The following is a 14829-nucleotide window of genomic DNA, read 5'->3' as shown; positions in this document are numbered from 1 at the left end:
ACTTAAACAACAAGTGTTTAAGCCAAGTGTTTGTGGCTTAAACAGCAAACATTTATTTCTCACAGTTCTGGAGGCTGGAAGTCCCAAGATCAGCATGCCAGCATTTGTTAGGTTCTGGTGAGGACTCTTTTCCAGGTTGAGGACAGCTGTTTTTTTTTTCACGTCCTCACCCTGTGCAAAGAGAATAGACATAGTCTCTAGCCTCTTTTTATAAGGGCACTAATTCCATTCCTGAGGGCTTTACCCTCATGACCTAGTCACCCCCAAAAGTACCACCTCCTCATATAATCATCTTGGGGATTAGATTTTAACATACGGACTTTGGTGGGGGGGTATAGAAACATTTAGGTCATAACAGGATATAAGAATTCTTTTTCTTTGAATTTGCTCTGCATCAAAGACCCATTCATTCCTTTTTATGTCTTGCTTCAGGGAAATTTTCTTTGGCTTGGGTTACTAATCTTATTGATACTACTTAACTTTACTACATTTTAAAGCAGAGCTTATTTGTGAAAATGATGGAAGTTTTTTCCCAGAAAACCAGAAATTACAGTAAATGTACAATATGCCCAATATTTTAGAGTTGTCTGGGCTTATGCTTTGAAAAGCTAGCATAGAATAATTCTAGAAAATATACAAAAATGAGAAGGCAAAATGTGCAGTTGTTAAATGGGTATACTTAATAGGTTTTCTTGCTTTCTGATGACAATTTCAGCAAACCCTTAAGAAGTAGGGTATTTATTTGGAAATGTGTTATGTATACCACATATCTATCTTATGGTAGATGATGTGCTTTTTCCCAAATATTGCAGGTCTACATACAATGGTGACTTAAAATGTGTTTCTTGCTTATCCCACTTTTGAAGTACAGGTTAATTGGCTTGTTTTTGGTACAGCCGGTACACAGCTCACTAGAACTTCTGGGGAAAGGGCACCATGTTCTGAATAATTCAATCAATTATGTTCAGTGGGTGCTGGGGAATAGCATAAGGGTAGGAGACTCTAAGTTAATTTAGTCTTCTGTCACCATTTATAATCGTTTCATTTTTGAGAAGGTCTCAAAATGAATTGTATGTTGGTGGATGAAAAGTCACATTGTCCGTGTTTTCACAGAATGGTAAAAAATGATAGCCAAGGATAGGAGAGGGTGATACAGTTAGGCATTAGGTAAGGTGAAATATGGCTTGTAAATAAAAGCATACTTAGTGATGCTAAGTATGATTTTCAGCAGCCTGAAAAGTCAGTTGGTGCTGCTGGTATTATTATTTATAGTTATTGAGTGCTAACTCTGTACAAGGCAGTGGTCTAAGTGATTAATGTACATTTTCTTAAGAGATGAATGCTATTATCCCCATCTTGGTGATGAGGAAATTGAGGCACAGAAGTCAAAACAAAAAGTTTCTGCCTAAGTTTACAGAATGTGTGCAAGCAGGGATCAGAATCCATGGTTACTGACTTCACACTGTGCCCCCTTCAGGTCATAAAGGTAGCTACTTGATGCTGTTTTGCCAATATAAAAATCAGTTTTAAAAATCTTCCAAGTTAGAAGCTTTAATCCCCAGTTGTGGTGAGGAATTATGCTCTTTCTCCTTCCTGAATTATTTTGGTTGTCAGCAGTAGCAGGAACTCACTCTAGAGGCTTGGCTGGGTTATTTCAAAGATGTATGACAACCCTCTGTTTACTGAAAATAGAGGATATAAGCTTAGAAGTAGGAACAGTGATTAATGTCTATAACCACATCTTCAGAGACTCTGCCAGGGAAATTATGTTTCTGGCTGTAGCTATCCCAGTGTGTCGGACACTTGCACATTACTTCCCAGTTTTACAGTTAAATAGTTGCTTAAAAATGGAAGAAGGGGAGGTACAGGGAATAATTCAAATTTATATCAGAAACTACATATATATTATAAACTATATAAATTGATCTTAAAGATCTAATTTATGTTTTGTAAACTTTGATATATACTTTACCTTTAATGAAAATGTACACATTCTAAATGTCCAATTTGACAAATTTTCACCAATGTAAGCAGTCATGTTACTATCACATCAACCAAAATAGAGAGCATGTCAATCATTTCAGAAAGTTTCCACATGCTTCTGTCCAGTTAGCCATCCCACCCCAACCCAGGCAACCACCAGTCTGATTGTTATCACTATAGATGACTTTTGCATATTCTAGACCTTCATATAAGTGGAACCACACATTATGTACCCATATATTCTGTTGCCTCTGTTCAGTCTGTGTTTGACATTCATCCATATTATTGTATGTATCACTTGTTCATTTTGAGTAATAGTTCATTGTACGAATACACTACAGTTTGTCGATCCATTCATTTATTAATGAATAATTGGTTTGTTTCCAGTTTGGGCTATAACAAATAAATCTGCTATGAACATTAATGTACCATGTGGAAATATGCTTAGGGGTGGAACTGTAGAATCATAGCGTAGGTACATGCTTAACTTCCTGAGAAAATGCTATTTGCCAAAGTAGTTTTACCAATATATACTCGCACCAGCACTAATTTTATTGTTATTTATCAGTCCTGTGAAATATATTTTAAGACTCCTTATGTTGCTGTTTTAGACCCATTTTCAAAGATACTCAGGGCTCTCTGGATTTGGACGGGAGGTTTTCTCCTTTGTATAAACAAGACAGTAGCAAGCTTTCAAATGAAGACATTCTCAAGTTACTCTCAGAATATAAGAAGTAAGTATGTGGTGTTACTGCAGTAAGTCAATATAATACATAAATAATAATGTCTTAAAATGATGAATATGGGTCATATACAGGGCATATGGGTCATATACAGGGCAGGGCAAAAGTAGGTTTACAGTTGTTTGTATGGAAAATAATACAATAACTAATAAATAGCAAAAGAATAAGCTCTGTTTCATGTACCCCCAACTCTAAACCTACTTTTGCTCCCGCCCTGTATGGGAGAAACCGAATGCTTAAAATTTAAAGTTTGGATGTAGAGTAACCAGCACATTTAGTAATCATAATTTTTAACTATAAAATATTCTTATTTTACACCTAGGCCAGAGAAGACCAAATTGCAGACTATTCCTGGGCATCTAAACATCACAGTAGAATGTGTTCCTGTGGATTTATCAAGTAAGAACTCATGTATTGCAAATAAACCTTAACAGCTACATGTGAATCTTAGGTTTTTACCTTTTCACAATTTTTCTTGAGATTTACATGGTGTATGAGTTTTCCTGGGACTACTGTAAGAAAGTATTATAAACTAGGTATCTTAACGTGACAGAAATGTATTCTCATGGTTCTGGAGGCTAGAAGTCAAATTAAGGTGTTACTAGGGCTATGCTCCTGCTGAATGCTCTAAGGAAAAATCATTACTTGTGTCTCCCTAGCTTCTGCTGGCTCCGGGCAGTCCTTGGCAGCCCGCAGCTTGTAGCTGCATCACTCCTTTTCTGCCTCTACCATTATGTGGCCATCTTCCCTCTTCTAAGATTACCAGTCATTAGATTTAGGGCCCACCTTATTCTAGTATGACCTCATCTTAACTAATTACATTTTGCAAAGAATTTATTTCCAAATAAGTTCCTATTCTGAGGTTCTAGCCGGCAAGAAATTTTTTTTTGAGAGGGGAAGATACTAATTCAACCCAGTATACATGTAAATAGTTACAGAAAGTAGATTTTACAGCATGCTTTCATATACAATATATGATGGATGATGTGAGTGTGACCCAGTCATTGCTGCTTTTTGCCTTGGATAAGTTTCATCAGCTAATCAAATAGGAAATGTTCTTTTCATGTCTGTAGACAGGAATCTAAACTCTCAGGAAAATGAATTATACTTTATTTTCTTTTTAAAAATTTTTTAAAAGATTTTATTTATCTCTAGAAGGGAAGGGGGGAAGGAGAGAGGGAGAGAAACATCAATGTATTGTTGCCTTTTGTGCGTCCCCTGCTGGGAACTGGCCTGCAGGGAACTGGCCTGCAACCCAGGCATGTGCCCTGACTGGGAATCAAACCATGATTGTCTGGTTTGCAGGCCCGCACTCAATCCACTGAGCTACACCAGCCAGGGCTAAATGATACTTTATTTTCTACTTTGCAGAAAATAAAATTAGGTGGCTAGTAAACATTTGAAAAATGTTCAGTCTTAATAATAATGTCATTAATGCAAATTAAAACAGCTTTTGCTCATCTATCAAATTTATAAACCTGTTTAAAGTGAAGCTAACACTGACTAGGTGTTGGCCAGGCACCATCACCTATCATGAATAGGAGTGCAGTTTGGCAATAAATACCCACAGAAGTCCATAACTAAGGCATTAGTACTCTGAGATTCTATCTGTCCATTTGTGCACTGAATAAGGATTTATTGAGTAAACATGTATTGAATACCTATGACGTGCTTTGAAAATATGGAGATTAAAGTCTAGAAAGAATGACAGACAATAAACAAGGAAACAAATAAGTGACTAACTTTAGTCTGTGATTGGGGTGGGCTGTTTTCAGAAGGATGGCCAAGGAAGGCCCACCATGGGCCCCAGACAGCATGCAGTGATCGGGACTGTACAGGCCCCACTGCGGGCTTTCCATGTGTTGTAAAGACCTTGAGGTGGGACAAAAGTTGGTTTACATGAGCAGAAAGGAAGCCAATGTGGCTCTAGCATGGCATGTGATGGGAAGAGGGAGACAGAAGGTGAAATAGGAGAAGTAGAAAGTGTCACATCATGCAGGGAATTGTATAGTGAGACCATGGTAATTTTTTAAAGATTGGATTTTATTCTAAGTGCAGTGAAAAGTTACTAAAGGATTGTAAGTAGGGGAGCAGTAATTTACATTTCAAAACATCTAAGAGTACCATGGATTATTTTTCCTGAAGAAATCATATGAAATGTAGACGGCTTATCCATAAAGATGTTCTTTACAGCATTGTTAATATTGGGAGAAGATTGGAAACAACCAGAGTCTGACATTGTCAGATAGGTTAAGGCAGTTTTGATGAAACGATGCCATGAAAATTAATGCAGCCGTGCAAGATGATGTTCATAAAGAGTTTGTGGAATAAGACATCAGACACAATGACCTGCAAAAGGAGGATAAAATTCTATATATGCAGTAGGATTTTTGTATTATTATTATTATTATTATTATTATATAAAATATGCATAGAAAATACACTAGAAGAAAATATGCCAAAACAGTAACAGTAGTTATCTTCAGGTAGTGGAATCATCACTTGTGTCTCTGTACCTTTACTCCAGATATTTTATTATAAATATTGCTATAATAATAATAAGAGGAAACCAACCCTCCCCCCCAACAATACTGTGTCCTCAGGTCTGACTCTCACTATACAAGCAGCCTTTAGAGCCCTTAAGTGTATGAATAACTTTCACTAGAGTGGCTACTTCAGTAAAATATGCTGCTATACTTCTCAAAGGCTTTGTGTTTTTCACATATGGGAATGTTGTACTTATTATTGGTAACACATCATAAGATTTGTGGTTTCAAAAGGCTCCCATTATTTCTTAGGTGAAAATTTGCACCTGCACCAAGTTAACTTTTTAAAAGTGGCCAGCCATGAGCTAATTGGAGGCATAAATTTACTGTTATTTCCCTGATACTAGTAAAAATTTGCAGTGAAAGTAAAATTGCAGCCACAGGAGGAAAAATGTAATGGATTTCTTTGCAGAGTTTAAATTTGTCAAAATTATGATGTGTTACATTTGGCAAATCACTCTACTCAGGCAACCTGTGTCTGGTTTAAAGGGTTCCACTGAAATCAGCATCAGGCTACTCCATCTTGTCCTTATGGGTTCTTGAAGTGGTTGCAGGACTTTCTGTCAATCCGTACAAATTCTGTTTTTTGGACAGAGTCTGTTTTTGGATCACTTTTTAAGAGCGCAATCAATGTATATTCTGTAGATGTAGGAATGTGTTAATGATTTTTAAATTGTATTGTCTTTGCCTTCTTTTTTTGGCTGTAGATTGTATTACCTCTTCATATGTGCCTCTGAAGCCTTTTGAAAAGAATTGTCAAAATATTACTGTGGAGGTTGAAGAGTTTGTTCCAGAAGTGACAAAATATTGTTATCCATTTACCATTTACAAAAACCATCTGTATGTATATCCCTTGCAATTAAAATACGATAGCCAGAAAACATTTGCCAAGGTAAACAGTAAAAAGTATACATTTTGGGATATAATATGTTTTTTATAATCTTCTCATTCTGTGACTCATTTTGGATGATTGATCATTTTATTTTAGGCAAGGAACATTGCAGTGTGTGTGGAATTCCGGGATTCAGATGAAAGTGATGCCAGAGCTCTAAAGGTTGGTTCATTATACTGATAAGCACGTTTGGTAGAAATAGAGATTTTGATACTCGGTACTTCCATATACTAAGTTCAATTTGTTTAAATTTCAAAAACATAATGTAGTAAAGTGACAAATGTAATATTGTCTTTTATGCTCTTACACATGAACCATGAGGATTACTTAAATATTAAGAAATAACAAAATGAGGTAAGAGCTTTAAAAAGGGTAAGCTTCATATACCACATTTTTGCCTTTGTTCCACTTTGGTTTTTGCATTCTCTGATGTCCAAACACAAGGTCATTTTCTCCTTTGACCTGACAGTTTATAATGGTACCATCAGGAGAGTATAAACTCCTTTTTGAAACCTGACCGGGCTTTGAGCTGACAGAAGCACAGCATGACTGCTTTGATCTGACATAGACATCTACGGTAGGGCTGGCCAAATGGTGCCTCCAAACTTGGATTAGTGATCTAGGAAAAGCTGCATCTCAGTATTATCTGATGCAGCAGTCCCTAAAATACCTGCGACTTCACAGTGCCTTTATATCTTCACTCTTCATAGCTGCTTTTTACTTTTTGCTCTTTAGCCTATTAATCAGAGGCTGAAAGAGAAGTCGGAACATTTAGTCATCACGAGTATTTGTCTGGCTCTCCTTTTCTCTAGCTTGAACCTAAATCATTCAGGTGGATGAGTAGTCTTCTACTCAAACCACCTAGGAAAAGAGGCTGGAATATCCCCCAACTAAGCCATTGAGTGTTTAATAGCCCCCACCTTTGCAAAGAGGTTTTTTTTTCATAGAGAAACCTAAGTTAAATTAAGGCTGGCTCAAATCAAGCCTGTTTTCTCTGCTTCTCCTTTCCCTGGAGATAAGAATAACTGTTCCCCTCCCCCCCATGTAATATCCTTGTGTACTTAAAATTTTTAGGTTACCTCTCACCACTTCCTGCAAATTGCCTTCAAAACCATATTTAAGGAGAGCTGGCTCCGTACTCACATGGAGTCTCAATTTTGTTTCTTAGCTGGCCTAGTGGCTGGCTCTGAAGTAACAGAGTGAGGCAATTAATAATACCTTGGCATGCTGACTCCATATTCATCCTTGAGCTTGTTAGGCCTATGCAAGTGAAAAACTAACACTAGAAATGAAATCAGATCTTTCCATGGAACCATAGAAAGCCTTACATTTATGTTATTGGTATAACAGAAAGCCAGTGACTTTTAAAATGTGGCTTATACAGTGAGAGAACACTAAGGTGTCTGTAACTTAGTTTTTAATTCCTTTAGGGTAGGGATATATCTGCTGTTTTGTTTTTAATCTTCACCCAAAGATATATGTTTTAATTGATTTTGAGAGAGAGAGAAAAACATTGATGTGAGAGGAAAACATTGATGTATGGCCTTCCACACATGCCCTGACCAGGAGTGGAACCTGCAACCTTTTAGTGTGTGGGATGATGTTCCAACCAACTAAGCAACCCAGTCAAGGCTTGTTGTTTGTTTGTTTGTTTGTTTGTTTTTTAATTCCTCACCTTGCTCACTGCACAACAGGCATTCAGCAAACATTGCCGACTGGCTGAGTGTCAGCTTCTCATATTAACAAATGCAAATAGCAGAAGAGAAGTAACCTTTTCAGGCCAGGTTTCAGAGTGTTTCCCTTCCAAATGATAGCCATGTTTAACTTCTTACTGTCAACTAGTTTGGAGTTGCATTTCTTTGATGGCTGGAAATTCAGAAGCATTCATGCGGCCAAGTTAGGTGACGTCTGGGGTGATATCTGGAGTGACTGTAAATGATTCGGAACGTATAAGCTCATGGTGAGAGCCTGGGGGGGCTTGGCTATGGCCATGTGCTCACAGATGCTTCTAACTGTATGTGGTTCCATAGCTTCACGTTTGGAGACCTGCACTGACAGTGGCAACTGTGTTTCTTCTCTTGCAGTGTATTTATGGAAAACCTGCGGGATCTGTTTTTACCACAAATGCTTATGCTGTTGTTTCACATCATAACCAAAATCCAGAGTTCTATGATGAGGTAAAAATACATTATTTTGACTTTTATAAAACACAATGATTGTGCTTCTTTTTTTGTCTTTGAGTCATTTTCATCATTTTATCTGTAGTTTTATTCCCTTGAGTGGTTTGTCCCTTGAAAATAGAAAATGTCACATCAAAGCAAAGGGCCACTGCCTGTGTGTTGTCTTTTGAAGACAGCAGAAGATTTGACCACAAATTGAAGGGTTCTGGCATGACGTAGCAATGTGGGAAACAAAGCCCTAGTTTTGACAACAGCTGGCTCTGTGACTTGGAGCAAGTCACTTCCCCTTTCTGAGTCTTCATTTCCTCAGCTTTAAATAAGAAATTCAGAAGAGGTTTTTTTGACGGCCTTTCTAGCTCTTTCCTACTATAGTTGTGCATGGGAGGGTGCAGCATCCCTGTAAATGAAATGCTGTCAGAGACAGCAGTGCGGCTGGGCCACCAGATCCCACTGGCTGTATTCAATGCCTCTGCAGTGTTGAGTGGCTTTGTCTCCCTGTCACTGCGCTCCCTTCCTCAGACCCTGTCTAGGGCTCTCTTTCCTTCTTCTCACTTCTGTCTCTACATCTCTGAGTACTTTCCAGTGTCTCTCTTAGTGTCTTTGTCACAGCCTCTTCTAGTCCGTATGTATCTGGCTTATCCAAATCTGCAGACTGCTTTTTATTCCCACTTGTCTCCCTGGTACCTGGATGTAAATAAATTGCAGGCCAGAAGCTCTACCATTTCTGCTCCTCAGGCCTCATGTGTCCATTCCTGGCTTTGTCTGAAACCATTCCCCCACCCTCTGCTGTCATGATATCCCCAAGATTACTTGCTGTCCTGTGGAGGCCTTCTACCCCAGCTGTAGACCTCACTCATCCCTTTCTCTGTCCAGTGCCCTTAGTCTCATGGGGGATGGGGAAGAGAATGGTGGCCTTGCATTTTTGTGACCCGGGGAGGGAGTATGCTCACATTTATTTACAGCAGAGCATTTAGTCATTCATTCAACCAGATGATCTGGATGCTGCATAGATGCACATTCTGTGCTGAAATATACCTGCAACGGAAATTAGTTGTAACACCAGAAACCATGCCTTATGTGAATGATAATTAGGCCAGATGCTCCTCACTGAGCTATTCAACATGTCCCCCTCTGTAGCCAATGCCAGTCACTACAGAAAACTTGATGATATAGTAAATAATCTATATTATCTTTAGGATGCCAGAAATAAATCGGCTTTACAGCCATTCACTATATATTGACCAGGAGAGAGGCGGGGCAGGGGGGAGACATTCAGTGGGTGAGCATGTGTTTCTGTGTAGGTGCATGCATGTGTGTTAAATCAGTTAAATTTCTAATTTGTCTCACATAATTCCAAGAGGCATTACAAACATTCATGTGAGTTCTGATTGGAAAGTTACTTGAGATGCCTGTATTAAATTATTAATTTTTAGGATTAAATTTATGAGTCAGCATGATCATTTTTATTTTTTCATTCATGGGTAAAGTTGTAATTTTCTTCTAAAGAAATTTATATGAACCGTAATCTGTGTATACCATAATACCATAGTGACTTTTTGCACTTTTTTATTTGCAAAGCTTAAGTTTTTTTCATGCAAAGGCGGGTTACAGCTGAGGAAAAAAGTTGCCTTTGAAATTCAGTGCCTGCTTTAGGTGGATTGTGTTCACTGACTCAGACTGAGTGACATAGCATCTCTGGGCTGTGAGGGTGTGGTTTTGTTCCAGGGTTTTAGAAAATTCTGTTGCAAAAAGTTGAATCCAGGAGAATCCACTGGACTTTTCCTCAAAAGAAATAAATCTGCCCCACCACCCAAGAGAATATTGTCAAACTGAAACTGACCAGAAAATTATTTGGAATACATTTCAGTGATATCTCATTGACCAGTTGGTCTGTCATTTAGAAAAGTATGTCATTGGAAAAGTATAGTGAAACACAAGGACTGACAGTTCAGCTTGATAATTAAAACAAAACAAAATTCTACGTGTAATTTGTCATTTCAGGTTAAAATCGAGCTTCCCATTCACCTGCATCAAAAACATCATTTGCTTTTCACTTTTTGTCATGTAAGTTGTGAAATTAACACAAAGGGAACAACCAAAAAGCAGGACACAGTTGAAACTCCAGGTATGTGTGCTCTCAATGTCTCTCTCAGGCTGTTTGTGATGGACTTGCCCAGAATAGAACCCTTTTTATCAAGCTACAGAGCACTTCTTTCCCTCATCAAAAAGTCCTAGTTCTGAGTTAAAAAGTTCATAAAATGTGAATCATATGTCCACGCTATATTTATTTCTACCAAATGTACAAATGCTTACCAGTGTGCTTGGACTACCATAAGCAACATAAGTAATATTGCCCTTCTCAGAAAAAAACACATATTGTGATACAATATTTGTGTTATTTCTTTTATGTAGAATAGCTCAGCAACCAGAATTTTCCAGTGCTGCTCACTGAGGAAGAGGGAAGTAAGTCTAGAGCTAGGGGTAATTTTGACCCTGAGGGAGATTGGGGGCTGCCTGGTTCTAATAAGAGAACAGAGTGGATGAATTTGAATACCCTTGAGTAGTGAAGCCCCTGTCCTAGTCCCAGTGTGCAAGGCTTTAGATCAGGGGTGTCAAACTCATTTTCACTGGAGGCCATATCAGCCTTGCAGTTGCCTTCAAACAGCTGAATGTAATTTTAAGACTGCGTAAATGTAACTACTCCTTAACAGTTAAGTGAGAGCTTAGCACTGCCGCCAGGTAGAAACAAGGTGCCAGGCCAGATAAAACAAGGATTCAGCCCTCGGGCCTTGTGTTTGCCACCTGTGCTTTAGATAAACCAATGGGAAGCATCCTTGGGAGAGCACAGAAGTCCCTGTGACCATGGCCAGTGTCACACCCACTATAGATATAAATGGCAGCATGCCCTTGGATTCGGATCCAAAATAACCTGAGTCAATCTTAAATTCATTCATTTAGTCATTCATTGAATAAATGTCTGAATATTTATTATGCGCAAGATGTTGTAGGTACTATGGAGAATATAGTCACAGGTAGATCTCATCTTCAGCAATCATAAGATCAAGCATATGATTAGTGGCAGTGGATGCACAACTTCGTGAATAGCATAAAAACCATTGAATGGACTTGAGAGCTATGCAGGCAACTATGATACAAGATAGAAAGTAGTAGGTACCAGGAAGGTGGTGCTGTGTGATCTCAGGGAAGAGAGTTATTAACTTCAGTGGTGGGAGGGAAACATGTCTGACAATCAGGGGAGGTTTCCAGGAGGAGATGGTGTTTGGGTGAGGCCTTAAGGTCAGGGTAGAGTTTGAGGATGTAGTGATGGCAAGAAGGTAGAAGAGTCCAGAATAAAGCCACAGCTAGTGCAGAGGTACACTCTTTAGGGAAATGGACAGGGAATGATAAGTGTATTAATACAACCAAAGCACAGGGTTCTGGGAAGGGAATCATAGGATGTTAGGCTGTGGATGTGATTTCATTCTGTCATGAATATGGAAATATTAAAGCATTATGAGCACCAGTAAGGGCTGTTTTGTAGCAAATTCAATCAAGCAGCAATATGGGGCATGAGGTGAATTGGAGTATGAGTAAGGAAGGAAGAACCACCAGTAAGGGGGCATTTCAAAAGCCCAGGGAAGAAAGAGGGCACACTGTGGCAATAGCAGGGGAATGAAGAAAATGAGAATTGCAGAATAGGAATATATCAGACCTAGCAAATGAGTGGCTACTAGTGTGGCAACTTGGGAGTTGGCACTGAAGTTTCAGAAGCTGGAAAGGAGGCACAGTTGACTCTTGGACAACATGGGTTTGCATTGTGTGGGTGCACTTCAGGGTTTTTTCAGTTGATCTAGCACAGTTCTGCATTGTTCAAAGGTCAACTGGTGGCTAGGAACCATGTGTGGGGAGGGCTAATTTAAGCTATATGTAGGTTTTCAACTGTGTGGGCGTGGGTTATCCTAAACCCCATATTGTTCAAGGGTCTGTTGTGTTGGCAAGGAACAGAATTGTAGGTGGGAGTGATATGTTTTGGACCAGTGCTGATTTTGACACTTGAGAGATGTCCAGCAGCCAGCAGGACTGAATATTAGGAAGTTTCCTTTGTGGATATATGGTCCTATTCTGTGTTCTCATAGAAATCGCAGTATATTCAGGGCAGAAACCTCTGGGGCTGAAAAGAAATCTGGCAGAACAATGTGAACCCATGACATTGTACCTCCTGAAAGACAAATTATTATTTCATTATTCAAATCCTAGTCAGAAATGGGCAAGATGTTCACTGGAGCATGAGACTGTTATTTTATGTGCCACTCATTGTTTTAAGAGTCCATCCTTTTAAGTGGCTTCACACCTCAGAGCCAGATGGCGAGTGCTTGACATTGTACCTTTATAGCTTCCAAGTGCTCTGTATGAATTTTGACTGAGAGACACACTTTGGCCATGCTGTGATGAATTCACAGTGCACAAATGTTGCCTAAGCAATTCCATAAGGACAGAAAGTAAATGAGTGGTTATCAGGGTCGGGGAAGGGAAATAGGGAGTTACTTCTAAGGGATATGCAATCTCTTTTGGGGTGATGAGTACATTATGGAATTAGTGGCAGTGGATGCACAACTTTGTGAATAGCATAAAAACCATTGAATTGTATTTGGAATAGATTAATTGTTTAGTGTCTGAATTATATTACAATAAAAATTTCTATGAGAAAAAATATTGCCTAGGAATAGGAATATAGTTTGGTATTTTCCAAGCTAGAAACCTCTTGTCATTTGTCTAATTTCCAGTTTAATTACTTTGACAGAGTCCTTTTAAACGGTTTTTCTGTTCCTGCTACTTTCCTGTGCCTCTTAGGACAGAAGAGCTCTGAGTAAACCATTTCTGAAGTTGTATTTTAATAAAGATGCCCTTCAGATGTGTCTCAGAGTCTGAGAAAACTATTCTGTCTACTTAGAGAAAGCAACATGCTAGTCTTGTTTTAAGAATTAAAGCATTTGCCAAATTAAACACGTGAATGAAAACAGACTGTTTTCCTAACACACACACACACACGCGCATGCAGAGAATTTTAAAGAATCAGAAAGTAGTGTCTTTAAAAAGTGCTCTCCAGGAAGCACCCTGTCTCATATGCCAAAACTCCATCCAGAGCAAGCTGTTTACGGCTGAGTTATAAACACCTGAAGCCCAGAGTAATCTCAATAGTGGAAATACTGACCCCGATGGTTCTGGGTTTTGAAAGCTAGAACATGATGAGTTTTCTAACACAAAGCCAGGAGACTCTTTTGGGTAGAACTATTAAGAAATGTATGGGAAAACATATTTGCCCATGATACCTCAGACAAAGGTTTAATCTCTGAAATATACAAAGAACTTACACGACTCCACTCTAAGAAGACATCTAACCCAATTAAAAAATGGGAAAAGGACTTGAACAGACACTTCTCCAAGGAGGGCATACAGAGGATCCAGAGACACATGAAGAGATGCTCAATATCATTAGCTATCAGAGAGATGCAAATTAAAACCACAATGAGATACCACTTTACACCAGTCAGGATGGCTATCATAAACAAAGCAACAAACAATAAATGTTGAAGAGGTTGTGGGGAAAAGGGGTCCTTAGTTCACTGTTGGTGGGGTTGCAGACTGGTATAACCATTATGAAAAACAGTATGGAATTTTCTCAGAAAAATAAAAATCGACCTGCCTTTTGACCCAGCAATTCCACTGCTAGGATTATATCCTAAGAATCCTAAAACATCAATTTCAAAGAACCTATGCACCCCAATGTTCATAGCAGCACAATTTACAATAGCCAAGAGTTGGAAGCAACCTAGGTGCCCGTCAGTAAATGAATGGATCAAAAAATTGTGGTACATATACACAATGGAATTCTATGCAGCAAAGAGAAAGAAGGAGCTACTACCCTTTGCAACAACATGGATGGAACTGGAAAGCATTATGCTGAGTGAAATAGGCCAGGTGTTGAAAGACAAATACCATATGATCTCACCTTTAACAGGAAGCTAAACAACAAAACAAACAAGCAGGCAGAATAAAAACAAAGACACTGAAATAGAGAACAAGGGGACAGTGACCAGAGGGGAGAGGGAAGGGAATTTAAGGGGGGAAAAAGGGGAGGGATTTGGAGGAACAAATAGGAAGGACACAGGGACGAGAACTAAGGGGGGTGGAAATGGGAGGGAGGCGGGGGCATGGGGCGGGGAGGGCTTGGATGGGAGAAATAGACAAAAAACTGTACTTGAAAAATAACTAAATAAAATTATTTAAAAAAAAAGAAATGTAGAGAAGGGGAAATCTGTCAGTGCATTCAAGTTGTAAACACTATGCCCTGACTGCATTCTCCTACTATACCTCCTTCTTCTATAATCAGGAAAGCTGCCCGACCAAATACTGGTTCGTGTAAATATGAAATGCATCTTGGACTTGTAACCTGCATCTTTCATAGTCCCTTGCCCTGGGGTTGA

At 38.9% G+C, this 14829-nt stretch overlaps 1 protein-coding gene across 2 annotated transcripts in view; it reads left to right on the top strand.

Moving 5' to 3' along the window:
• DOCK11 (dedicator of cytokinesis 11) overlaps positions 1 to 14829 on the top strand; it is a 198562-nt gene that overhangs the window by 85553 nt on the left and 98180 nt on the right. For both annotated transcript variants that reach the window (XM_037146004.2, XM_037146003.2), the window contains exons 15-20: positions 2595 to 2717; positions 3049 to 3125; positions 5980 to 6164; positions 6261 to 6326; positions 8249 to 8341; positions 10346 to 10469. In XM_037146004.2, coding sequence (XP_037001899.2) covers positions 2595 to 2717; positions 3049 to 3125; positions 5980 to 6164; positions 6261 to 6326; positions 8249 to 8341; positions 10346 to 10469 — 668 coding nt within the window. The remainder of the gene's footprint in view (positions 1 to 2594; positions 2718 to 3048; positions 3126 to 5979; positions 6165 to 6260; positions 6327 to 8248; positions 8342 to 10345; positions 10470 to 14829) is intronic.

Source organism: Artibeus jamaicensis, unplaced genomic scaffold (assembly GCF_021234435.1).
Source record: "Artibeus jamaicensis isolate MK-2021 breed Jamaican fruit bat unplaced genomic scaffold, CSHL_Jam_final scaffold_378, whole genome shotgun sequence".
Lineage (NCBI taxonomy): Eukaryota > Metazoa > Chordata > Mammalia > Chiroptera > Phyllostomidae > Artibeus > Artibeus jamaicensis.
Note: the sequence above shows the minus strand (reverse complement) of the source record. Positions and strands in the feature narration are given on the sequence as shown.